General features: G+C 42.2%; 5 protein-coding genes across 5 annotated transcripts; all 5 read right to left on the minus strand.

Annotated features, from left to right (window-relative positions):
* Positions 1–3,837: 3,837 nt before the first annotated feature.
* LOC307078271 (hatching enzyme 1.2-like) lies at positions 3,838–4,764 on the minus strand (the record flags this gene model as incomplete). Its single annotated transcript, XM_079740007.1, has 1 exon — positions 3,838–4,764. One exon carries the CDS (start codon positions 4,762–4,764, stop codon positions 3,838–3,840), a length of 927 nt encoding a protein of 308 aa, XP_079596133.1.
* Positions 4,765–8,179: 3,415 nt separating this feature from the next.
* LOC307077938 (hatching enzyme 1.2-like) lies at positions 8,180–9,106 on the minus strand (the record flags this gene model as incomplete). The annotated part of the gene is made up of 1 exon (XM_079739457.1): positions 8,180–9,106. One exon carries the CDS (start codon positions 9,104–9,106, stop codon positions 8,180–8,182), a length of 927 nt encoding a protein of 308 aa, XP_079595583.1.
* Positions 9,107–12,521: 3,415 nt separating this feature from the next.
* LOC307078081 (hatching enzyme 1.2-like) lies at positions 12,522–13,448 on the minus strand (the record flags this gene model as incomplete). The annotated part of the gene is made up of 1 exon (XM_079739683.1): positions 12,522–13,448. One exon carries the CDS (start codon positions 13,446–13,448, stop codon positions 12,522–12,524), a length of 927 nt encoding a protein of 308 aa, XP_079595809.1.
* Positions 13,449–16,862: 3,414 nt separating this feature from the next.
* On the minus strand, positions 16,863–17,789 carry LOC307077972 (hatching enzyme 1.2-like; the record flags this gene model as incomplete). Its single annotated transcript, XM_079739493.1, has 1 exon — positions 16,863–17,789. One exon carries the CDS (start codon positions 17,787–17,789, stop codon positions 16,863–16,865), a length of 927 nt encoding a protein of 308 aa, XP_079595619.1.
* Positions 17,790–21,160: 3,371 nt separating this feature from the next.
* LOC307078147 (high choriolytic enzyme 1-like) lies at positions 21,161–26,428 on the minus strand (the record flags this gene model as incomplete). Its single annotated transcript, XM_079739781.1, has 2 exons — positions 21,161–22,038; positions 26,086–26,428. 2 exons carry the CDS (start codon positions 26,426–26,428, stop codon positions 21,161–21,163), a joined length of 1,221 nt encoding a protein of 406 aa, XP_079595907.1.
* Positions 26,429–27,721: the final 1,293 nt, after the last annotated feature.

Here is a 27,721-nt window from a genome sequence, read left to right on the forward strand (position 1 = left end):
TATCCCCTCCAGTACGCCTGGAAAGGGTCCTCCAAGGAAACGCTGTGAGAGGTGTGATGGTCCGGTAAGTAGACCCCAGCCCCAGGCTCCCTATGCTAGAAGTAAAGGGGGCCCCTTGCTCGGTAGTGCAGTCCACAGAGTTGCCCCTCTCGCCCCTCTCATATTGACGATTTGACCCAATCCAAGTAACAAGGCCCTGATGTGTGGAGACCCTCTGGTTCCCTCGGCCTGGCTCCAGGGATGGGTGACCCCGATCAGCCAAGGGTAAACAGTGTTGACTGTTGCACCTGTGGTAGGATGCCACCACGGAGAGGCCTTGTTTGTTGGCAGACCCTAGCAGGAGCATATCACTGGCACCGCCGCCATGCGAGGGCCTTGGTCCAGGAAAGAGTCCTGTTGAGTTTGTCTTCTCTATTTTTCTTTTTTTAATCTTTGCTAAGACAAATGCAGTTTCCTCTCCATCACGCCCCCCCCTCCCCCCCCCCACACACACACACACACACGCATACACACAGCCCTCTTTATCAGTTCTTGTCTGGACCACTGCTATTCAGCAGCACGCGAGTGTGTGTGTGTATTTACACTGTTAATAATTCAGTCAGATGGATGCGAAGGACGTGAGTGATGAGTGAACAATGCACTCGCACTTGCAGTCCTGTGATGGGCAGCAGCAGGCTGCGGAGATGCTTTGCACAGTACTCCTCTTAAGAGGCCTGCTCTCTAGAGCTGAGGGAAGAATAAAAACAGACAGCCATTGAAAATGGATGGCACACTAGCTGAGAAAGCAGTGTTTTTTACAGTGCATTGAAACCAAGCCTCTCAGAGTGGCTCTGCATGTACAACTGCCAGATAAATATAGAATCATTCTCTTATCTTCTCCATCCACCTCACTATTTTATATTCATAAACAACCCGCCAAATGTGCCTTTGGTCAATTTCCCATTTCCATCATCGCACCTTTTTCCCTATTTTCCCTTTCTTTTGCCTCTTGAAACCGCATGTCCGGTACGATGACCCATTAGTAACAATCAGTATTTTTGAAGGGCAGCCGTGATCAAGGGGGAGCCAGCAAGGAGTGGCTGTCAACCGATATGTGTCATATGTTATAGTGGAGAACTCATTCCCTGTTCCCGACTTTAACAATGTCTGTGTCCTCCGAGAGGTGAGACTAAATGAGGGACACGTGCCTCTGGATGTTTCACGGTTTCTTTGGTGTGTGTGTGCGTGCCCCTGTGTGTGCCTGCCTGTGTGTGTGTCTGTGTGTGCCTGTTTAAGGCACAAAGAGGGATAGCGTGTGTCCTCTAGTGACAGTCAATGACATTGTGTGTGTCGAATTAATATATTGCTACATATGTTTTATCAGGGGATAGTGTATGTCAGTGTGTGTGTTTTACTTCACATTTGTGGGCTACTGCCTAATAACTGATGGTCTTTAAAAAGATCCAAGTCTACATTAGGTTTGCGATCTATACCTTATTTTAAAAAAAGATGTTCTGGACATATCACATATTTAATTAGGACATTATTTTTTTACATGTCTGGGTCTATGAGGTTCTTGGATAAAGCTTCAGTGCTCAGCTGCCTCAAACCTTTCCTCTGATCCCTCTTGAATGTTGTTTCTTCCCTGGTGCTATTTTAACTTGGTTTCTACATTTGATGACTTTATTTCCTATCTGACTCCCACCCACATTTCTTCCCCCGTCTTCACGTCTCATCTTTTTTAAACGAATGTGATTGCAGGCTTATCTCCCCCAAACACCTGTTTAGTACCTGTGCAGAATCCCTGCCATTGAAGATGGACGCAGTGCTGCATAAACAGATGTCAATTTTCTCCCTCTACACTTTCATATTTATTTTTCTTTCTATTTAGCTAAATATGAAATTATTCCATTATTTACACTGGATTCATGTAATAATAATATTATTACAATAAACTATAATAATGAATTGTTTTACTATGGGCTATCACTTATTCCGTGTAATCTGGAAATAAATATTTTGAATAGCATGTTAAATGTAAAAAGGCAAAGGTAGGTATGAAATCAGCAGCAGCAAATCCAGCAATAAAAATAGAACACATTTGTTGGTACAATTGGCAAGTCAGCCTAGTGACTGAGAAAATAAAATTACAAAATTCCTTAATGACTTCAAGGTGCAGTGTGTATAATTGAGTGCCATTCAGCTCAACGGACTTGGCAGAAATGGAGTATAATATTGATAGGTATGTTTTAATTAGTGTATAATCCTATGAAAATAAGAATTGTTGGGTTTTCCTTCATTTTTAATGAGCTTTTATATCTAATAGGTAGCGTTACCTCTTTTGCACTGCCATGTTTCTACAGAAGCCCAGAACTAGGGATGTCGACGGCTAACCGTTATTTTTGACCAGTTATCCATGTTGGTCTATCAGTTAATTTGCATATAGGTGTTGTTTATAAACGGCATCGCAAGCTAGCAGTCTGAGGTAAAAAATTAAGCATGCTCAACAAAGCTTGGTGTGAGACCATTTCCTCCATAAAGGCGACAAAATCAAATGAAAATTGTGTGATGCTTCAGTTTAGTAGTACTAGAAATATGCTGCAGTGAATTTTCCGCTGCTTAAAATCCCAGACGAGCTGGGAGGAGAGAGAAAGGAGAGGAGGGGAGGGGAGGCGGGTGCTTCATATCCCTTTGCGCTTCTTGCGCAACTGTCGCTTTGGATAAAAACGTCTGCCACCACTGTTATATCCAGGTCAATTCATTCACTTGTGAGCAGAGAAGAAATGTTGTGCTTACCTGGCAACCTCAACAGAACAATTTAGCATCGGGCAAACATCAACAATAAAAGTGCCAAATTTTTTTTTGCAAAAAAAATATTTTTTTTGCAAATTTACTCCTTATAATGACAAGTAAGCTAGTCTGCAATTTTCCCTGTGCACAAATGTACTGTATGTATATCTGTGCACTAACCACAAAAAAAATCGTGAATTATTTTTCTTAGAAATGTGTTACAATCAAAACCAAAATAAAACAAATAGGACATCCCTACCAGGAACAGACAAATGGTCAAGAGTGAACAAGTTTATAACTAAGAAATCTTGTATTACTTGTACTTTAATTACTTCTGAGCTATGATCTTTAGTTTTAAAGACCTATAACTAAATATCATATATAAATCTATCAAGGAACCTCATCACTTGATACTTTGCTACTTGATGCTTTTATAGACATAAACATCCTTTTGGAAGCGCAAACTGGCACCTTAAAGTTACACATTACAGGCCTGAGTGGGAAGAATTCCTCTGGCACGGTTTGCCTTTAAGTTTTACCGTTGCTGTGTTCCAAAAGCTTGTTGATAGTTTGTCCTTCTTTGTTTGTTGAACCAGTACTTTGTCCCCAACTGCTAAATCCACTCTTTGAGCATTCTGAGGAGAATATGCATAGTCCTTTCCTTTTTGTTTCCATCAGTGTTTCGGTCCTGATTTGTTAGTTCTCTTTCCGATTTTCTGGATTTTTCCGATTTTCTAACCCTAACCCTTCTGTCTAAAATCTGGATTCCAACTAAACATTGGCTGTGCTGGTGCCGCTCCAGTCTAGATAGTTATCTTGAAGTCTGTGTGATAAGAAGCACAACATCATCTTGTGGTGGACATGATAATAGGTCCATTCCATCAAAGATGTGTAGATGAAGCTGTTCGACAAGTGTTGATAAACTTCATGTTGATAATCACCTAAAATAAATGACAACTACTCAAATGAATTGCAGTAAAGCAATATTTTTAATGACATATCAGGAGAACATTGTTTGGAGAAAAACAAATCATCATTTTGATATTTGCAGACAACTGGTTGTTGGTCTTAGCAGCGATAGAGTCGGTTGATCCTTAGGAAGTCATTCCGGGTCATTCCCTTCCTCTGGCCGATCTGAACACGGGAGTTTGGGATGGGGGTGATGCTGTCTCGTCCATTTATGGAGAAGGCTGTTCTGCCGTAGTGCATGATGGAGGTGTAATCGTAGGGGGTGTCCAGGTTGTTGGTGTTTTGCCTCTTGAAGTTGTAGGCATTGCTTGGATTAATGTTCTTCCAGTTTATCTTGACATACTGGTCACGGTCACTCCTGGTCTGCTCGTGGTTGAAGCCCAGAGCGTGGTTCACCTCATGCTGCATGATGCCGTAGTACATGCATCCCGATCTCCTGAGAGAGAGTACCTGCCTGCCTCCTGTCCTGCCCAGAGCAGAGTAGCATCCACCTCTGCTCTGAATGCTGATGTGGTCGTACTGGTTCCGGCGAGGAACGAAGCGGATGCAGGTGCTCTGGTGGAAGGACTGCAATGCGTCCACAATTCTTGACGTCTCCGCAGAGGTGTAGGCGCTGCTCACTGTGTAAGGAATGGTCACAAGGCCATTAGAGGATTTTTTCCACAGGCAGTTGTTTCCGAAACACTTCATGGCGTTTCTGGTTGTTGGGAGAAGCAAGTCTCCCTCCAGCAGAATCTCACTGGAGCCGTTGTTTGAGATCAGAATCCTGGTGCTGATATCCATGTCCTCGTTGTCTTCTAGGACATCATCTACAATTTCTTCCCCCACCAGAGGTTGAGCCTGAGAGAGTTCTCCCTCCAGCACGATCTCACTGGAATCAAGGTCTGAGATCAGATTCAGAATCTCTGTGCTGATATCCATGTCCTCATTGTCTTCTAGGACATCAGCCACACTTTCTTCTCCCAACAGAGGTTGAGCTTGGCAGAGGCCCAGCAAGAGCAGGAGGAGGCTGAGACAGGTCTTCATCTTCTGGGTCTCTGTGGTTGTTTCTTGACACTGGCACCGGCGCTTATCTGGATGTCTACAACGGAGAGACTCCTTATGGTTTGTTGTGAGTCTGATCGGACCAGAGCTTTTATATTGTCCTCTGCGGGTGTGTCTGTTGGAGGATTTAGGGTTGTGGTGCAGAATCTAAGGACTAAATAAATCTTTTAACGGTGGACTTAAGAGACCATCCTACCTTTTCAACACTGTCTGTTATTCAAAGGCTTTGGGAGGAGGGGACGGACTTAACTGAGTCAATGTTCACGCACACTGACACTAACGTCTTTCTTTACTGACTTGATATCCCTATCCTAATTTAAGGTGTGCTTTTCTACATATATACATTGAGGGACAAACCCAAGTGTTTGGTGCTGAATTAGCACTTCCAACTGATGCACTTAACTTTCAAACAGCAATAATTCTTGTTGGACAATTATGCAATACATGCTTTATTTTGTAACAGATGCATATTTTCAAGCACAACTGTTTTACTTAATCAATGCCCTGAATAAATAAAAGTCTGGTCATTTGTTTTTTCTCAGAAGAAGGATTGATGAAGCAGTGCTTTAAAACTAGGATATGAAATTCATTTTAGAAACTTTTATTTGACAAATTTGTTTAAATTCTCCTTGGCATTCAATTGTTCCAATTTTGTGAATAGATGTAAAAGATCTGGCACCATTTGCTTTCGCAGGTCTGCAATAAGCTGTTCCAATTAGACGCGGGATAGTAATGGCTTACCTGTCTGTTTACCTAACTTCACGGCTACCAGCGTGCACGCATGCCCATATACTCATTGTACATGACCGGTGTCTCTCGAATCCCCAGGCAGTAGGCTTGGGCGGTATCCATTTTCATGCCTACCTAACATTTCACCGGGGTATACGGTATATAAAGGTATTTGTATAATTTATATTAATATATTAATTAATATTAATAATAATAATAATAATTTAAATAATAATAATAAACAGCTAAAGCTGAGTTTCTGGTGACAGTTGTCCTTTTGGCATACATGACATTGTCCTGCCTACACTGCTGTGTGTCAAAAAAAGTCTTTGCCAACTTCGTAAATTCTTGCCCGGGTAATTACTTATATGGCCTATAGAATAAGTAAGGGATAATGCCCAACGAGGTGTCCATTATCAGCAATTAATGGACGCCGCGAAGTCCATTAATTCCTGATAACGGACACCTCGAAGGGCATTATACTGCTTATACCACGGTCACTTGCCAAAGAAAATAAATGAAGACCATTAATTTATATTTTCATGCGTTTTACAATCCAAATAAAAAAATTTTCACAAGCCACAACTTGTTTCCCTGGTAACACCTGAGGGTTCGACTAATTCCTAGAACAACCATTACCCTCCCGTAAGGTTCTAATGCAACGGATCGTTGTTCACTCCTCCAGTAATTAGCACGGACCTTAGCTACGACTTGGCAACGGGAGGTATTCTAGTCCGCTCAGCTATGCGCCAGAGAGCTAGCGTTATGCATTGTACATATTTATAATTCGAAATTCGTCCCAGCCTTTATACCGCAGTTACTCCTGCGCTATAGCATAGAACCACATTGTCTGATTACAGTTTAATTCATTTTTTACCATTTACCAGCTCTCGTTTTGAAGACGGAATTACCTCGCCATTCGTTTCAATGGAAATCGCGACGTGTATACTTTCAACATAATGTGTACATATTTATAATTTGAAATTTGTCCCAGCCTTTATGCCACAGACACTATAGGGTCTATAGCATATAACTGCCTTTTCTGATTACAGTTTAATGCATTTTTCACAATTGACCAGCTCTCGTTTTGAAGGCTGAACAGACAATTTGACTGGAACTACTTAGCAGGTGTCCGTATATCAGGAGTTAATGCATACCCTTCAGCCAATCAGAATTAAGTATTCCCCCAGACCGCGGTATAATGAATAGATAAGCGCTCCTCCATGGATTCGGTATTAATCTCAATAAGTAGAACCGAATTGAGCGCTCCTGTTTTTTCAATACAACGATAGTTTTCACCAATGGAGACTGGTACTGGTACTGAATGTGTTAAATGCATCAGCATTTTTATTTGTGTTTCCAGCATACTTTTTTACGTGGGCGTCTGCCCAAATATCCAATAGACACTCCGTCTCCTCTTTGCTCCATGTTGAGGCATGACTCAGTTTCAACCGAAGGTCAGGCAATGTGCTTCTAATCTTGGAGGTACCGCTTATCAAACAATATTTCCTATAATGCACGCCGCTAAGCAAGAGCCTGTTACATTCTAAGAGGCATATCATTTTTAGAACTGGATCAGACCAAGGTGCGGTCGCTTTCAAACCTCAAGCAAACCACACTAGGGTTCTTTTAGAAGCAAACCGAGACCACCTCTCTGGCTGGGTCTCGGACCGGTTGTTTGGTCAGCTCCTGATTTCAATGGTTTGTCTGAACAACAGCCGAAAAGGTCTGCACCCGGGACTTTTTGAGTTTAGTTCGAACCAAACAAGGCAGTTGTGAAAACGCCCTGAGTCTAACCTATATTATAAACAGTCAATGTGCGTTACACAGGTGTGGTGGTGGTTGATGGTTGGTTCAAGCAGCCTCAACTGGCCCGAGTCAGGCATATTGAACTCTGGGGCTGGGTTAGGCTGCACACCTGTCGAGTAATGCAGTATCGCGGCACAGGTTAAACCAGCCTCCAACCACACACACACTTCACAGGGTCTAAATGATAAAAGAAAAAATGGAATTGGGGTAAGTATGGGTACAGGATGAAGGATCAGTAAGGGGGGATGATTTTGGTCACTTGGGGAGTGGCATTCACGTGATCCGAATTAGAATTCAATAATCATTTTGTAATATGAAGGGCGAATGGAGACAATCTCCTATTCTGGGGGATGCATGTTGCTTTAGCAGTTGTAATAGAGGAAGCAACGATTGCTGTATTCGTGATAGTCCAGAACAATGCTTCTTAGCATAGAGGTCATGAACAGTATCCTACTCATCTACAAGCCATATGGTTTCTAAATCGGTTTGGCTACATTCCTTGTGAATGAATAAGCATGCAGATACCTTTTTAAAACAATGGTTACAATATTCAGTATGCTAGTATGTATTTAGAATCTCATGATCATCTTGTAGTCTTTCTGATTAGAGGCACAAAATCATCTTGTTGTGGACTTGATGATCGGTCCATTTCATCAAAGATGTATGAATAAAACTGTTCAAACATGAGGTGTTAATATTAATTGAGGTTCATGTTGATAATAACCCATAATAAAATAAAAATTGACAACCACACAAATGAATTGCAGTAAAGCAATATTTTTAATGACATATCAGGAGAACATTGTTTGGAGAAAAACAAATCATCATTTTGATATTTGCAGACAACTGGTTGTTGGTCTTAGCAGCGATAGAGTCGGTTGATCCTTAGGAAGTCATTCCGGGTCATTCCCTTCCTCTGGCCGATCTGAACACGGGAGTTTGGGATGGGGGTGATGCTGTCTCGTCCATTTATGGAGAAGGCTGTTCTGCCGTAGTGCATGATGGAGGTGTAATCGTAGGGGGTGTCCAGGTTGTTGGTGTTTTGCCTCTTGAAGTTGTAGGCATTGCTTGGATTAATGTTCTTCCAGTTTATCTTGACATACTGGTCACGGTCACTCCTGGTCTGCTCGTGGTTGAAGCCCAGAGCGTGGTTCACCTCATGCTGCATGATGCCGTAGTACATGCATCCCGATCTCCTGAGAGAGAGTACCTGCCTGCCTCCTGTCCTTCCCAGAGCAGAGTAGCATCCACCTCTGCTCTGAATGCTGATGTGGTCGTACTGGTTCCGGCGAGGAACGAAGCGGATGCAGGTGCTCTGGTGGAAGGACTGCAATGCGTCCACAATTCTTGACGTCTCCGCAGAGGTGTAGGCGCTGCTCACTGTGTAAGGAATGGTCACAAGGCCATTAGAGGATTTTTTCCACAGGCAGTTGTTTCCGAAACACTTCATGGCGTTTCTGGTTGTTGGGAGAAGCAAGTCTCCCTCCAGCAGAATCTCACTGGAGCCGTTGTTTGAGATCAGAATCCTGGTGCTGATATCCATGTCCTCGTTGTCTTCTAGGACATCATCTACAATTTCTTCCCCCACCAGAGGTTGAGCCTGAGAGAGTTCTCCCTCCAGCACGATCTCACTGGAATCAAGGTCTGAGATCAGATTCAGAATCTCTGTGCTGATATCCATGTCCTCATTGTCTTCTAGGACATCAGCCACACTTTCTTCTCCCAACAGAGGTTGAGCTTGGCAGAGGCCCAGCAAGAGCAGGAGGAGGCTGAGACAGGTCTTCATCTTCTGGGTCTCTGTGGTTGTTTCTTGACACTGGCACCGGCGCTTATCTGGATGTCTACAACGGAGAGACTCCTTATGGTTTGTTGTGAGTCTGATCGGACCAGAGCTTTTATATTGTCCTCTGCGGGTGTGTCTGTTGGAGGATTTAGGGTTGTGGTGCAGAATCTAAGGACTAAATAAATCTTTTAACGGTGGACTTAAGAGACCATCCTACCTTTTCAACACTGTCTGTTATTCAAAGGCTTTGGGAGGAGGGGACGGACTTAACTGAGTCAATGTTCACGCACACTGACACTAACGTCTTTCTTTACTGACTTGATATCCCTATCCTAATTTAAGGTGTGCTTTTCTACATATATACATTGAGGGACAAACCCAAGTGTTTGGTGCTGAATTAGCACTTCCAACTGATGCACTTAACTTTCAAACAGCAATAATTCTTGTTGGACAATTATGCAATACATGCTTTATTTTGTAACAGATGCATATTTTCAAGCACAACTATTTTACTTAATCAATGCCCTGAATAAATAAAAGTCTGGTCATTTGTTTTTTCTCAGAAGAAGGATTGATGAAGCAGTGCTTTAAAACTAGGGTATGAAATTCATTTTAGAAACTTTTATTTGACAAATTTGTTTAAATTCTCCTTGGCATTCAATTGTTCCAATTTTGTGAATAGATGTAAAAGATCTGGCACCATTTGCTTTCGCAGGTCTGCAATAAGCTGTTCCAATTAGACGCGGGATAGTAATGGCTTACCTGTCTGTTTACCTAACTTCACGGCTACCAGCGTGCACGCATGCCCATATACTCATTGTACATGACCGGTGTCTCTCGAATCCCCAGGCAGTAGGCTTGGGCGGTATCCATTTTCATGCCTACCTAACATTTCACCGGGGTATACGGTATATAAAGGTATTTGTATAATTTATATTAATATATTAATTAATATTAATAATAATAATAATAATTTAAATAATAATAATAAACAGCTAAAGCTGAGTTTCTGGTGACAGTTGTCCTTTTGGCATACATGACATTGTCCTGCCTACACTGCTGTGTGTCAAAAAAATTCTTTGCCAACTTCGTAAATTCTTGCCCGGGTAATTACTTATATGGCCTATAGAATAAGTAAGGGATAATGCCCAACGAGGTGTCCATTATCAGCAATTAATGGACGCCGCGAAGTCCATTAATTCCTGATAATGGACACCTCGAAGGGCATTATACTGCTTATACCACGGTCACTTGCCAAAGAAAATAAATGAAGACCATTAATTTATATTTTCATGCGTTTTACAATCCAAATAAAAAGTTTTTCACAAGCCACAACTTGTTTCCCTGGTAACACCTGAGGGTTCGACTAATTCCTAGAACAACCATTACCCTCCCGTAAGGTTCTAATGCAACGGATCGTTGTTCACTCCTCCAGTAATTAGCACGGACCTTAGCTACGACTTGGCAACGGGAGGTATTCTAGTCCGCTCAGCTATGCGCCAGAGAGCTAGCGTTATGCATTGTACATATTTATAATTCGAAATTCGTCCCAGCCTTTATACCGCAGTTACTCCTGCGCTATAGCATAGAACCACATTGTCTGATTACAGTTTAATTCATTTTTTACCATTTACCAGCTCTCGTTTTGAAGACGGAATTACCTCGCCATTCGTTTCAATGGAAATCGCGACGTGTATACTTTCAACATAATGTGTACATATTTATAATTTGAAATTTGTCCCAGCCTTTATGCCACAGACACTATAGGGTCTATAGCATATAACTGCCTTTTCTGATTACAGTTTAATGCATTTTTCACAAATGACCAGCTCTCGTTTTGAAGGCTGAACAGACAATTTGACTGGAACTACTTAGCAGGTGTCCGTATATCAGGAGTTAATGCATACCCTTCAGCCAATCAGAATTAAGTATTCCCCCAGACCGCGGTATAATGAATAGATAAGCGCTCCTCCATGGATTCGGTATTAATCTCAATAAGTAGAACCGAATTGAGCGCTCCTGTTTTTTCAATACAACGATAGTTTTCACCAATGGAGACTGGTACTGGTACTGAATGTGTTAAATGCATCAGCATTTTTATTTGTGTTTCCAGCATAATTTTTTACGTGGGCGTCTGCCCAAATATCCAATAGACACTCCGTCTCCTCTTTGCTCCATGTTGAGGCATGACTCAGTTTCAACCGAAGGTCAGGCAATGTGCTTCTAATCTTGGAGGTACCGCTTATCAAACAATATTTCCTATAATGCACGCCGCTAAGCAAGAGCCTGTTACATTCTAAGAGGCATATCATTTTTAGAACTGGATCAGACCAAGGTGCGGTCGCTTTCAAACCTCAAGCAAACCACACTAGGGTTCTTTTAGAAGCAAACCGAGACCACCTCTCTGGCTGGGTCTCGGACCGGTTGTTTGGTCAGCTCCTGATTTCAATGGTTTGTCTGAACAACAGCCGAAAAGGTCTGCACCCGGGACTTTTTGAGTTTAGTTCGAACCAAACAAGGCAGTTGTGAAAACGCCCTGAGTCTAACCTATATTATAAACAGTCAATGTGCGTTACACAGGTGTGGTGGTGGTTGATGGTTGGTTCAAGCAGCCTCAACTGGCCCGAGTCAGGCATATTGAACTCTGGGGCTGGGTTAGGCTGCACACCTGTCGAGTAATGCAGTATCGCGGCACAGGTTAGACCAGCCTCCAACCACACACACACTTCACAGGGTCTAAATGATTTAAAAAAAAATGGAATTGGGGTAAGTATGGGTACAGGATGAAGGATCAGTAAGGGGGGATGATTTTGGTCACTTGGGGAGTGGCATTCACGTGATCCGAATTAGAATTTAATAATCATTTTGTAATATGAAGGGCGAATGGAGACAATCTCCTATTCTGGGGGATGCATGTTGCTTTAGCAGTTGTAATAGAGGAAGCAACGATTGCTGTATTCGTGATAGTCCAGAACAATGCTTCTTAGCATAGAGGTCATGAACAGTATCCTACTCATCTACAAGCCATATGGTTTCTAAATCGGTTTGGCTACATTCCTTGTGAATGAATAAGCATGCAGATACCTTTTTAAAACAATGGTTACAATATTCAGTATGCTAGTATGTATTTAGAATCTCATGATCATCTTGTAGTCTTTCTGATTAGAGGCACAAAATCATCTTGTTGTGGACTTGATGATCGGTCCATTTCATCAAAGATGTATGAATAAAACTGTTCAAACATGAGGTGTTAATATTAATTGAGGTTCATGTTGATAATAACCCATAATAAAATAAAAATTGACAACCACACAAATGAATTGCAGTAAAGCAATATTTTTAATGACATATCAGGAGAACATTGTTTGGAGAAAAACAAATCATCATTTTGATATTTGCAGACAACTGGTTGTTGGTCTTAGCAGCGATAGAGTCGGTTGATCCTTAGGAAGTCATTCCGGGTCATTCCCTTCCTCTGGCCGATCTGAACACGGGAGTTTGGGATGGGGGTGATGCTGTCTCGTCCATTTATGGAGAAGGCTGTTCTGCCGTAGTGCATGATGGAGGTGTAATCGTAGGGGGTGTCCAGGTTGTTGGTGTTTTGCCTCTTGAAGTTGTAGGCATTGCTTGGATTAATGTTCTTCCAGTTTATCTTGACATACTGGTCACGGTCACTCCTGGTCTGCTCGTGGTTGAAGCCCAGAGCGTGGTTCACCTCATGCTGCATGATGCCGTAGTACATGCATCCCGATCTCCTGAGAGAGAGTACCTGCCTGCCTCCTGTCCTGCCCAGAGCAGAGTAGCATCCACCTCTGCTCTGAATGCTGATGTGGTCGTACTGGTTCCGGCGAGGAACGAAGCGGATGCAGGTGCTCTGGTGGAAGGACTGCAATGCGTCCACAATTCTTGACGTCTCCGCAGAGGTGTAGGCGCTGCTCACTGTGTAAGGAATGGTCACAAGGCCATTAGAGGATTTTTTCCACAGGCAGTTGTTTCCGAAACACTTCATGGCGTTTCTGGTTGTTGGGAGAAGCAAGTCTCCCTCCAGCAGAATCTCACTGGAGCCGTTGTTTGAGATCAGAATCCTGGTGCTGATATCCATGTCCTCGTTGTCTTCTAGGACATCATCTACAATTTCTTCCCCCACCAGAGGTTGAGCCTGAGAGAGTTCTCCCTCCAGCACGATCTCACTGGAATCAAGGTCTGAGATCAGATTCAGAATCTCTGTGCTGATATCCATGTCCTCATTGTCTTCTAGGACATCAGCCACACTTTCTTCTCCCAACAGAGGTTGAGCTTGGCAGAGGCCCAGCAAGAGCAGGAGGAGGCTGAGACAGGTCTTCATCTTCTGGGTCTCTGTGGTTGTTTCTTGACACTGGCACCGGCGCTTATCTGGATGTCTACAACGGAGAGACTCCTTATGGTTTGTTGTGAGTCTGATCGGACCAGAGCTTTTTTATTGTCCTCTGCGGGTGTGTCTGTTGGAGGATTTAGGGTTGTGGTGCAGAATCTAAGGACTAAATAAATCTTTTAACGGTGGACTTAAGAGACCATCCTACCTTTTCAACACTGTCTGTTATTCAAAGGCTTTGGGAGGAGGGGACGGACTTAACTGAGTCAATGTTCACGCACACTGACACTAACGTCTTTCTTTACTGACTTGATATCCCTATCCTAATTTAAGGTGTGCTTTTCTACATATATACATTGAGGGACAAACCCAAGTGTTTGGTGCTGAATTAGCACTTCCAACTGATGCACTTAACTTTCAAACAGCAATAATTCTTGTTGGACAATTATGCAATACATGCTTTATTTTGTAACAGATGCATATTTTCAAGCACAACTATTTTACTTAATCAATGCCCTGAATAAATAAAAGTCTGGTCATTTGTTTTTTCTCAGAAGAAGGATTGATGAAGCAGTGCTTTAAAACTAGGGTATGAAATTCATTTTAGAAACTTTTATTTGACAAATTTGTTTAAATTCTCCTTGGCATTCAATTGTTCCAATTTTGTGAATAGATGTAAAAGATCTGGCACCATTTGCTTTCGCAGGTCTGCAATAAGCTGTTCCAATTAGACGCGGGATAGTAATGGCTTACCTGTCTGTTTACCTAACTTCACGGCTACCAGCGTGCACGCATGCCCATATACTCATTGTACATGACCGGTGTCTCTCGAATCCCCAGGCAGTAGGCTTGGGCGGTATCCATTTTCATGCCTACCTAACATTTCACCGGGGTATACGGTATATAAAGGTATTTGTATAATTTATATTAATATATTAATTAATATTAATAATAATAATTATAATTTAAATAATAATAATAAACAGCTAAAGCTGAGTTTCTGGTGACAGTTGTCCTTTTGGCATACATGACATTGTCCTGCCTACACTGCTGTGTGTCAAAAAAATTCTTTGCCAACTTCGTAAATTCTTGCCCGGGTAATTACTTATATGGCCTATAGAATAAGTAAGGGATAATGCCCAACGAGGTGTCCATTATCAGGAATTAATGGACGCCGCGAAGTCCATTAATTCCTGATAATGGACACCTCGAAGGGCATTATACCGCTTATACCACGGTCACTTGCCAAAGAAAATAAATGAAGACCATTAATTTATATTTTCATGCGTTTTACAATCCAAATAAAAAGTTTTTCACAAGCCACAACTTGTTTCCCTGGTAACACCTGAGGGTTCGACTAATTCCTAGAACAACCATTACCCTCCCGTAAGGTTCTAATGCAACGGATCGTTGTTCACTCCTCCAGTAATTAGCACGGACCTTAGCTACGACTTGGCAACGGGAGGTATTCTAGTCCGCTCAGCTATGCGCCAGAGAGCTAACGTTATGCATTGTACATATTTATAATTCGAAATTCGTCCCAGCCTTTATACCGCAGTTACTCCTGCGCTATAGTATAGAACCACATTGTCTGATTACAGTTTAATTCATTTTTTACCATTTACCAGCTCTCGTTTTGAAGACGGAATTACCTCGCCATTCGTTTCAATGGAAATCGCGACGTGTATACTTTCAATATAATGTGTACATATTTATAATTTGAAATTTGTCCCAGCCTTTATACCACAGACACTATAGGGTCTATAGCATATAACTGCCTTTTCTGATTACAGTTTAATGCATTTTTCACAATTGACAAGCTCTCGTTTTGATGGCTGAACAGACAATTTGACTGGAACTACTTAGCAGGTGTCCGTATATCAGGAGTTAATGCATACCCTTCAGCCAATCAGAATTAAGTATTCCCCCAGACCGCGGTATAATGAATAGATAAGCGCTCCTCCATGGATTCGGTATTAATCTCAATAAGTAGAACCGAATTGAGCGCTCCTGTTTTTTCAATACAACGATAGTTTTCACCAATGGAGACTGGTACTGGTACTGAATGTGTTAAATGCATCAGCATTTTTATTTGTGTTTCCAGCATACTTTTTACGTGGGCATCTGCCCAAATATCCAATAGACACTCCGTCTCATCTTTGCTCCATGTTGAGGCATGACTCAGTTTCAACCGAAGGTCAGGCAATGTGCTTCTAATCTTGGAGGTACCGCTTATCAAACAATATTTCCTATAATGCACGCCGCTAAGCAAGAGCCTGTTACATTCTAAGAGGCATATCATTTTTGGAACTGGATCAGACCAAGGTGCGGTCGCTTTCAAACCTCAAGCAAACCACACTAGGGTTCTTTTAGAAGCAAACCGAGACCACCTCTCTGGCTGGGTCTCGGACCGGTTGTTTGGTCAGCTCCTGATTTCAATGGTTTGTCTGAACAACAGCCGAAAAGGTCTGCACCCGGGACTTTTTGAGTTTAGTTCGAACCAAACAAGGCAGTTGTGAAAACGCCCTGAGTCTAACCTATATTATAAACAGTCAATGTGCGTTACACAGGTGTGGTGGTGGTTGATGGTTGGTTCAAGCAGCCTCAACTGGCCCGAGTCAGGCATATTGAACTCTGGGGCTGGGTTAGGCTGCACACCTGTCGAGTAATGCAGTATCGCGGCACAGGTTAGACCAGCCTCCAACCACACACACACTTCACAGGGTCTAAATGATTTAAAAAAAAATGGAATTGGGGTAAGTATGGGTACAGGATGAAGGATCAGTAAGGGGGGATGATTTTGGTCACTTGGGGAGTGGCATTCACGTGATCCGAATTAGAATTTAATAATCATTTTGTAATATGAAGGGCGAATGGAGACAATCTCCTATTCTGGGGGATGCATGTTGCTTTAGCAGTTGTAATAGAGGAAGCAACGATTGCTGTATTCGTGATAGTCCAGAACAATGCTTCTTAGCATAGAGGTCATGAACAGTATCCTACTCATCTACAAGCCATATGGTTTCTAAATCGGTTTGGCTACATTCCTTGTGAATGAATAAGCATGCAGATACCTTTTTAAAACAATGGTTACAATATTCAGTATGCTAGTATGTATTTAGAATCTCATGATCATCTTGTAGTCTTTCTGATTAGAGGCACAAAATCATCTTGTTGTGGACTTGATGATCGGTCCATTTCATCAAAGATGTATGAATAAAACTGTTCAAACATGAGGTGTTAATATTAATTGAGGTTCATGTTGATAATAACCCATAATAAAATAAAAATTGACAACCACACAAATGAATTGCAGTAAAGCAATATTTTTAATGACATATCAGGAGAACATTGTTTGGAGAAAAACAAATCATCATTTTGATATTTGCAGACAACTGGTTGTTGGTCTTAGCAGCGATAGAGTCGGTTGATCCTTAGGAAGTCATTCCGGGTCATTCCCTTCCTCTGGCCGATCTGAACACGGGAGTTTGGGATGGGGGTGATGCTGTCTCGTCCATTTATGGAGAAGGCTGTTCTGCCGTAGTGCATGATGGAGGTGTAATCGTAGGGGGTGTCCAGGTTGTTGGTGTTTTGCCTCTTGAAGTTGTAGGCATTGCTTGGATTAATGTTCTTCCAGTTTATCTTGACATACTGGTCACGGTCACTCCTGGTCTGCTCGTGGTTGAAGCCCAGAGCGTGGTTCACCTCATGCTGCATGATGCCGTAGTACATGCATCCCGATCTCCTGAGAGAGAGTACCTGCCTGCCTCCTGTCCTGCCCAGAGCAGAGTAGCATCCACCTCTGCTCTGAATGCTGATGTGGTCGTACTGGTTCCGGCGAGGAACGAAGCGGATGCAGGTGCTCTGGTGGAAGGACTGCAATGCGTCCACAATTCTTGACGTCTCCGCAGAGGTGTAGGCGCTGCTCACTGTGTAAGGAATGGTCACAAGGCCATTAGAGGATTTTTTCCACAGGCAGTTGTTTCCGAAACACTTCATGGCGTTTCTGGTTGTTGGGAGAAGCAAGTCTCCCTCCAGCAGAATCTCACTGGAGCCGTTGTTTGAGATCAGAATCCTGGTGCTGATATCCATGTCCTCGTTGTCTTCTAGGACATCATCTACAATTTCTTCCCCCACCAGAGGTTGAGCCTGAGAGAGTTCTCCCTCCAGCACGATCTCACTGGAATCAAGGTCTGAGATCAGATTCAGAATCTCTGTGCTGATATCCATGTCCTCATTGTCTTCTAGGACATCAGCCACACTTTCTTCTCCCAACAGAGGTTGAGCTTGGCAGAGGCCCAGCAAGAGCAGGAGGAGGCTGAGACAGGTCTTCATCTTCTGGGTCTCTGTGGTTGTTTCTTGACACTGGCACCGGCGCTTATCTGGATGTCTACAACGGAGAGACTCCTTATGGTTTGTTGTGAGTCTGATCGGACCAGAGCTTTTTTATTGTCCTCTGCGGGTGTGTCTGTTGGAGGATTTAGGGTTGTGGTGCAGAATCTAAGGACTAAATAAATCTTTTAACGGTGGACTTAAGAGACCATCCTACCTTTTCAACACTGTCTGTTATTCAAAGGCTTTGGGAGGAGGGGACGGACTTAACTGAGTCAATGTTCACGCACACTGACACTAACGTCTTTCTTTACTGACTTGATATCCCTATCCTAATTTAAGGTGTGCTTTTCTACATATATACATTGAGGGACAAACCCAAGTGTTTGGTGCTGAATTAGCACTTCCAACTGATGCACTTAACTTTCAAACAGCAATAATTCTTGTTGGACAATTATGCAATACATGCTTTATTTTGTAACAGATGCATATTTTCAAGCACAACTATTTTACTTAATCAATGCCCTGAATAAATAAAAGTCTGGTCATTTGTTTTTTCTCAGAAGAAGGATTGATGAAGCAGTGCTTTAAAACTAGGGTATGAAATTCATTTTAGAAACTTTTATTTGACAAATTTGTTTAAATTCTCCTTGGCATTCAATTGTTCCAATTTTGTGAATAGATGTAAAAGATCTGGCACCATTTGCTTTCGCAGGTCTGCAATAAGCTGTTCCAATTAGACGCGGGATAGTAATGGCTTACCTGTCTGTTTACCTAACTTCACGGCTACCAGCGTGCACGCATGCCCATATACTCATTGTACATGACCGGTGTCTCTCGAATCCCCAGGCAGTAGGCTTGGGCGGTATCCATTTTCATGCCTACCTAACATTTCACCGGGGTATACGGTATATAAAGGTATTTGTATAATTTATATTAATATATTAATTAATATTAATAATAATAATTATAATTTAAATAATAATAATAAACAGCTAAAGCTGAGTTTCTGGTGACAGTTGTCCTTTTGGCATACATGACATTGTCCTGCCTACACTGCTGTGTGTCAAAAAAATTCTTTGCCAACTTCGTAAATTCTTGCCCGGGTAATTACTTATATGGCCTATAGAATAAGTAAGGGATAATGCCCAACGAGGTGTCCATTATCAGGAATTAATGGACGCCGCGAAGTCCATTAATTCCTGATAATGGACACCTCGAAGGGCATTATACCGCTTATACCACGGTCACTTGCCAAAGAAAATAAATGAAGACCATTAATTTATATTTTCATGCGTTTTACAATCCAAATAAAAAGTTTTTCACAAGCCACAACTTGTTTCCCTGGTAACACCTGAGGGTTCGACTAATTCCTAGAACAACCATTACCCTCCCGTAAGGTTCTAATGCAACGGATCGTTGTTCACTCCTCCAGTAATTAGCACGGACCTTAGCTACGACTTGGCAACGGGAGGTATTCTAGTCCGCTCAGCTATGCGCCAGAGAGCTAACGTTATGCATTGTACATATTTATAATTCGAAATTCGTCCCAGCCTTTATACCGCAGTTACTCCTGCGCTATAGTATAGAACCACATTGTCTGATTACAGTTTAATTCATTTTTTACCATTTACCAGCTCTCGTTTTGAAGACGGAATTACCTCGCCATTCGTTTCAATGGAAATCGCGACGTGTATACTTTCAATATAATGTGTACATATTTATAATTTGAAATTTGTCCCAGCCTTTATACCACAGACACTATAGGGTCTATAGCATATAACTGCCTTTTCTGATTACAGTTTAATGCATTTTTCACAATTGACAAGCTCTCGTTTTGATGGCTGAACAGACAATTTGACTGGAACTACTTAGCAGGTGTCCGTATATCAGGAGTTAATGCATACCCTTCAGCCAATCAGAATTAAGTATTCCCCCAGACCGCGGTATAATGAATAGATAAGCGCTCCTCCATGGATTCGGTATTAATCTCAATAAGTAGAACCGAATTGAGCGCTCCTGTTTTTTCAATACAACGATAGTTTTCACCAATGGAGACTGGTACTGGTACTGAATGTGTTAAATGCATCAGCATTTTTATTTGTGTTTCCAGCATACTTTTTACGTGGGCATCTGCCCAAATATCCAATAGACACTCCGTCTCATCTTTGCTCCATGTTGAGGCATGACTCAGTTTCAACCGAAGGTCAGGCAATGTGCTTCTAATCTTGGAGGTACCGCTTATCAAACAATATTTCCTATAATGCACGCCGCTAAGCAAGAGCCTGTTACATTCTAAGAGGCATATCATTTTTGGAACTGGATCAGACCAAGGTGCGGTCGCTTTCAAACCTCAAGCAAACCACACTAGGGTTCTTTTAGAAGCAAACCGAGACCACCTCTCTGGCTGGGTCTCGGACCGGTTGTTTGGTCAGCTCCTGATTTCAATGGTTTGTCTGAACAACAGCCGAAAAGGTCTGCACCCGGGACTTTTTGAGTTTAGTTCGAACCAAACAAGGCAGTTGTGAAAACGCCCTGAGTCTAACCTATATTATAAACAGTCAATGTGCGTTACACAGGTGTGGTGGTGGTTGATGGTTGGTTCAAGCAGCCTCAACTGGCCCGAGTCAGGCATATTGAACTCTGGGGCTGGGTTAGGCTGCACACCTGTCGAGTAATGCAGTATCGCGGCACAGGTTAAACCAGCAAAAATGGAATTGGGGTAAGTATGGGTACAGGATGAAGGATCAGTAAGGGGGGATGATTTTGGTCACTTGGGGAGTGGCATTCACGTGATCCGAATTAGAATTTAATAATCATTTTGTAATATGAAGGGCGAATGGAGACAATCTCCTATTCTGGGGGATGCATGTTGCTTTAGCAGTTGTAATAGAGGAAGCAACGATTGCTGTATTCGTGATAGTCCAGAACAATGCTTCTTAGCATAGAGGTCATGAACAGTATCCTACTCATCTACAAGCCATATGGTTTCTAAATCGGTTTGGCTACATTCCTTGTGAATGAATAAGCATGCAGATACCTTTTTAAAACAATGGTTACAATATTCAGTATGCTAGTATGTATTTAGAATCTCATGATCATCTTGTAGTCTTTCTGATTAGAGGCACAAAATCATCTTGTTGTGGACTTGATGATCGGTCCATTTCATCAAAGATGTATGAATAAAACTGTTCAAACATGAGGTGTTAATATTAATTGAGGTTCATGTTGATAATAACCCATAATAAAATAAAAATTGACAACCACACAAATGAATTGCAGTAAAGCAATATTTTTAATGACATATCAGGAGAACATTGTTTGGAGAAAAACAAATCATCATTTTGATATTTGCAGACAACTGGTTGTTGGTCTTAGCAGCGATAGAGTCGGTTGATCCTTAGGAAGTCATTCCGGGTCATTCCCTTCCTCTGGCCGATCTGAACACGGGAGTTTGGGATGGGGGTGATGCTGTCTCGTCCATTTATGGAGAAGGCTGTTCTGCCGTAGTGCATGATGGAGGTGTAATCGTAGGGGGTGTCCAGGTTGTTGGTGTTTTGCCTCTTGAAGTTGTAGGCATTGCTTGGATTAATGTTCTTCCAGTTTATCTTGACATACTGGTCACGGTCACTCCTGGTCTGCTCGTGGTTGAAGCCCAGAGCGTGGTTCACCTCATGCTGCATGATGCCGTAGTACATGCATCCCGATCTCCTGAGAGAGAGTACCTGCCTGCCTCCTGTCCTGCCCAGAGCAGAGTAGCATCCACCTCTGCTCTGAATGCTGATGTGGTCGTACTGGTTCCGGCGAGGAACGAAGCGGATGCAGGTGCTCTGGTGGAAGGACTGCAATGCGTCCACAATTCTTGACGTCTCCGCAGAGGTGTAGGCGCTGCTCACTGTGTAAGGAATGGTCACAAGGCCATTAGAGGATTTTTTCCACAGGCAGTTGTTTCCGAAACACTTCATGGCGTTTCTGGTTGTTGGGAGAAGCAAGTCTCCCTCCAGCAGAATCTCACTGGAGCCGTTGTTTGAGATCAGAATCCTGGTGCTGATATCCATGTCCTCGTTGTCTTCTAGGACATCATCTACAATTTCTTCCCCCACCAGAGGTTGAGCCTGAGAGAGTTCTCCCTCCAGCACGATCTCACTGGAATCAAGGTCTGAGATCAGATTCAGAATCTCTGTGCTGATATCCATGTCCTCATTGTCTTCTAGGACATCAGCCACACTTTCTTCTCCCAACAGAGGTTGAGCTTGGCAGAGGCCCAGCAAGAGCAGGAGGAGGCTGAGACAGGTCTTCATCTTCTGGGTCTCTGTGGTTGTTTCTTGACACTGGCACCGGCGCTTATCTGGATGTCTACAACGGAGAGACTCCTTATGGTTTGTTGTGAGTCTGATCGGACCAGAGCTTTTATATTGTCCTCTGCGGGTGTGTCTGTTGGAGGATTTAGGGTTGTGGTGCAGAATCTAAGGACTAAATAAATCTTTTAACGGTGGACTTAAGAGACCATCCTACCTTTTCAACACTGTCTGTTATTCAAAGGCTTTGGGAGGAGGGGACGGACTTAACTGAGTCAATGTTCACGCACACTGACACTAACGTCTTTCTTTACTGACTTGATATCCCTATCCTAATTTAAGGTGTGCTTTTCTACATATATACATTGAGGGACAAACCCAAGTGTTTGGTGCTGAATTAGCACTTCCAACTGATGCACTTAACTTTCAAACAGCAATAATTCTTGTTGGACAATTATGCAATACATGCTTTATTTTGTAACAGATGCATATTTTCAAGCACAACTATTTTACTTAATCAATGCCCTGAATAAATAAAAGTCTGGTCATTTGTTTTTTCTCAGAAGAAGGATTGATGAAGCAGTGCTTTAAAACTAGGGTATGAAATTCATTTTAGAAACTTTTATTTGACAAATTTGTTTAAATTCTCCTTGGCATTCAATTGTTCCAATTTTGTGAATAGATGTAAAAGATCTGGCACCATTTGCTTTCGCAGGTCTGCAATAAGCTGTTCCAATTAGACGCGGGATAGTAATGGCTTACCTGTCTGTTTACCTAACTTCACGGCTACCAGCGTGCACGCATGCCCATATACTCATTGTACATGACCGGTGTCTCTCGAATCCCCAGGCAGTAGGCTTGGGCGGTATCCATTTTCATGCCTACCTAACATTTCACCGGGGTATACGGTATATAAAGGTATTTGTATAATTTATATTAATATATTAATTAATATTAATAATAATAATTATAATTTAAATAATAATAATAAACAGCTAAAGCTGAGTTTCTGGTGACAGTTGTCCTTTTGGCATACATGACATTGTCCTGCCTACACTGCTGTGTGTCAAAAAAATTCTTTGCCAACTTCGTAAATTCTTGCCCGGGTAATTACTTATATGGCCTATAGAATAAGTAAGGGATAATGCCCAACGAGGTGTCCATTATCAGGAATTAATGGACGCCGCAAAGTCCATTAATTCCTGATAATGGACACCTCGAAGGGCATTATACCGCTTATACCACGGTCACTTGCCAAAGAAAATAAATGAAGACCATTAATTTATATTTTCATGCGTTTTACAATCCAAATAAAAAGTTTTTCACAAGCCACAACTTGTTTCCCTGGTAACACCTGAGGGTTCGACTAATTCCTAGAACAACCATTACCCTCCCGTAAGGTTCTAATGCAACGGATCGTTGTTCACTCCTCCAGTAATTAGCACGGACCTTAGCTACGACTTGGCAACGGGAGGTATTCTAGTCCGCTCAGCTATGCGCCAGAGAGCTAACGTTATGCATTGTACATATTTATAATTCGAAATTCGTCCCAGCCTTTATACCGCAGTTACTCCTGCGCTATAGCATAGAACCACATTGTCTGATTACAGTTTAATTCATTTTTTACCATTTACCAGCTCTCGTTTTGAAGACGGAATTACCTCGCCATTCGTTTCAATGGAAATCGCGACGTGTATACTTTCAATATAATGTGTACATATTTATAATTTGAAATTTGTCCCAGCCTTTATACCACAGACACTATAGGGTCTATAGCATATAACTGCCTTTTCTGATTACAGTTTAATGCATTTTTCACAATTGACAAGCTCTCGTTTTGATGGCTGAACAGACAATTTGACTGGAACTACTTAGCAGGTGTCCGTATATCAGGAGTTAATGCATACCCTTCAGCCAATCAGAATTAAGTATTCCCCCAGACCGCGGTATAATGAATAGATAAGCGCTCCTCCATGGATTCGGTATTAATCTCAATAAGTAGAACCGAATTGAGCGCTCCTGTTTTTTCAATACAACGATAGTTTTCACCAATGGAGACTGGTACTGGTACTGAATGTGTTAAATGCATCAGCATTTTTATTTGTGTTTCCAGCATACTTTTTACGTGGGCGTCTGCCCAAATATCCAATAGACACTCCGTCTCCTCTTTGCTCCATGTTGAGGCATGACTCAGTTTCAACCGAAGGTCAGGCAATGTGCTTCTAATCTTGGAGGTACCGCTTATCAAACAATATTTCCTATAATGCACGCCGCTAAGCAAGAGCCTGTTACATTCTAAGAGGCATATCATTTTTGGAACTGGATCAGACCAAGGTGCGGTCGCTTTCAAACCTCAAGCAAACCACACTAGGGTTCTTTTAGAAGCAAACCGAGACCACCTCTCTGGCTGGGTCTCGGACCGGTTGTTTGGTCAGCTCCTGATTTCAATGGTTTGTCTGAACAACAGCCGAAAAGGTCTGCACCCGGGACTTTTTGAGTTTAGTTCGAACCAAACAAGGCAGTTGTGAAAACGCCCTGAGTCTAACCTATATTATAAACAGTCAATGTGCGTTACACAGGTGTGGTGGTGGTTGATGGTTGGTTCAAGCAGCCTCAACTGGCCCGAGTCAGGCATATTGAACTCTGGGGCTGGGTTAGGCTGCACACCTGTCGAGTAATGCAGTATCGCGGCACAGGTTAGACCAGCCTCCAACCACACACACACTTCACAGGGTCTAAATGATAAAAGAAAAAATGGAATTGGGGTAAGTATGGGTACAGGATGAAGGATCAGTAAGGGGGGATGATTTTGGTCACTTTGGGAGTGGCATTCACGTGATCCGAATTAGAATTTAATAATCATTTTGTAATATGAAGGGCGAATGGAGACAATCTCCTATTCTGGGGGATGCATGTTGCTTTAGCAGTTGTAATAGAGGAAGCAACGATTGCTGTATTCGTGATAGTCCAGAACAATGCTTCTTAGCATAGAGGTCATGAACAGTATCCTACTCATCTACAAGCCATATGGTTTCTAAATCGGTTTGGCTACATTCCTTGTGAATGAATAAGCATGCAGATACCTTTTTAAAACAATGGTTACAATATTCAGTATGCTAGTATGTATTTAGAATCTCATGATCATCTTGTAGTCTTTCTGATTAGAGGCACAAAATCATCTTGTTGTGGACTTGATGATCGGTCCATTTCATCAAAGATGTATGAATAAAACTGTTCAAACATGAGGTGTTAATATTAATTGAGGTTCATGTTGATAATAACCCATAATAAAATAAAAATTGACAACCACACAAATGAATTGCAGTAAAGCAATATTTTTAATGACATATCAGGAGAACATTGTTTGGAGAAAAACAAATCATCATTTTGATATTTGCAGACAACTGGTTGTTGGTCTTAGCAGCGATAGAGTCGGTTGATCCTTAGGAAGTCATTCCGGGTCATTCCCTTCCTCTGGCCGATCTGAACACGGGAGTTTGGGATGGGGGTGATGCTGTCTCGTCCATTTATGGAGAAGGCTGTTCTGCCGTAGTGCATGATGGAGGTGTAATCGTAGGGGGTGTCCAGGTTGTTGGTGTTTTGCCTCTTGAAGTTGTAGGCATTGCTTGGATTAATGTTCTTCCAGTTTATCTTGACAAACTGGTCACGGTCACTCCTGGTCTGCTCGTGGTTGAAGCCCAGAGCGTGGTTCACCTCATGCTGCATGATGCCGTAGTACATGCATCCCGATCTCCTGAGAGAGAGTACCTGCCTGCCTCCTGTCCTGCCCAGAGCAGAGTAGCATCCACCTCTGCTCTGAATGCTGATGTGGTCGTACTGGTTCCGGCGAGGAACGAAGCGGATGCAGGTGCTCTGGTGGAAGGACTGCAATGCGTCCACAATTCTTGACGTCTCCGCAGAGGTGTAGGTGCTGCTCACTGTGTAAGGAATGGTCACAAGGCCATTAGAGGATTTTTTCCACAGGCAGTTGTTTCCGAAACACTTCATGGCGTTTCTGGTTGTTGGGAGAAGCAAGTCTCCCTCCAGCAGAATCTCACTGGAGCCGTTGTTTGAGATCAGAATCCTGGTGCTGATATCCATGTCCTCGTTGTCTTCTAGGACATCATCTACAATTTCTTCCCCCACCAGAGGTTGAGCCTGAGAGAGTTCTCCCTCCAGCACGATCTCACTGGAATCAAGGTCTGAGATCAGATTCAGAATCTCTGTGCTGATATCCATGTCCTCATTGTCTTCTAGGACATCAGCCACACTTTCTTCTCCCAACAGAGGTTGAGCTTGGCAGAGGCCCAGCAAGAGCAGGAGGAGGCTGAGACAGGTCTTCATCTTCTGGGTCTCTGTGGTTGTTTCTTGACACTGGCACCGGCGCTTATCTGGATGTCTACAACGGAGAGACTCCTTATGGTTTGTTGTGAGTCTGATCGGACCAGAGCTTTTATATTGTCCTCTGCGGGTGTGTCTGTTGGAGGATTTAGGGTTGTGGTGCAGAATCTAAGGACTAAATAAATCTTTTAACGGTGGACTTAAGAGACCATCCTACCTTTTCAACACTGTCTGTTATTCAAAGGCTTTGGGAGGAGGGGACGGACTTAACTGAGTCAATGTTCACGCACACTGACACTAACGTCTTTCTTTACTGACTTGATATCCCTATCCTAATTTAAGGTGTGCTTTTCTACATATATACATTGAGGGACAAACCCAAGTGTTTGGTGCTGAATTAGCACTTCCAACTGATGCACTTAACTTTCAAACAGCAATAATTCTTGTTGGACAATTATGCAATACATGCTTTATTTTGTAACAGATGCATATTTTCAAGCACAACTATTTTACTTAATCAATGCCCTGAATAAATAAAAGTCTGGTCATTTGTTTTTTCTCAGAAGAAGGATTGATGAAGCAGTGCTTTAAAACTAGGGTATGAAATTCATTTTAGAAACTTTTATTTGACAAATTTGTTTAAATTCTCCTTGGCATTCAATTGTTCCAATTTTGTGAATAGATGTAAAAGATCTGGCACCATTTGCTTTCGCAGGTCTGCAATAAGCTGTTCCAATTAGACGCGGGATAGTAATGGCTTACCTGTCTGTTTACCTAACTTCACGGCTACCAGCGTGCACGCATGCCAATATACTCATTGTACATGACCGGTGTCTCTCGAATCCCCAGGCAGTAGGCTTGGGCGGTATCCATTTTCATGCCTACCTAACATTTCACCGGGGTATACGGTATGTAAAGGTATTTGTATAATTTATATTAATATATTAATTAATATTAATAATAATAATAATAATTTAAATAATAATAATAAACAGCTAAAGCTGAGTTTCTGGTGACAGTTGTCCTTTTGGCATACATGACATTGTCCTGCCTACACTGCTGTGTGTCAAAAAAATTCTTTGCCAACTTCGTAAATTCTTGCCCGGGTAATTACTTATATGGCCTATAGAATAAGTAAGGGATAATGCCCAACGAGGTGTCCATTATCAGGAATTAATGGACGCCGCAAAGTCCATTAATTCCTGATAATGGACACCTCGAAGGGCATTATACCGCTTATACCACGGTCACTTGCCAAAGAAAATAAATGAAGACCATTAATTTATATTTTCATGC

The sequence above is a fragment of the Pollachius pollachius genome, assembly GCF_949987615.1.
Source record: "Pollachius pollachius genome assembly, chromosome: 7".
In the NCBI taxonomy this organism is placed as follows: Eukaryota; Metazoa; Chordata; class Actinopteri; order Gadiformes; family Gadidae; genus Pollachius; species Pollachius pollachius.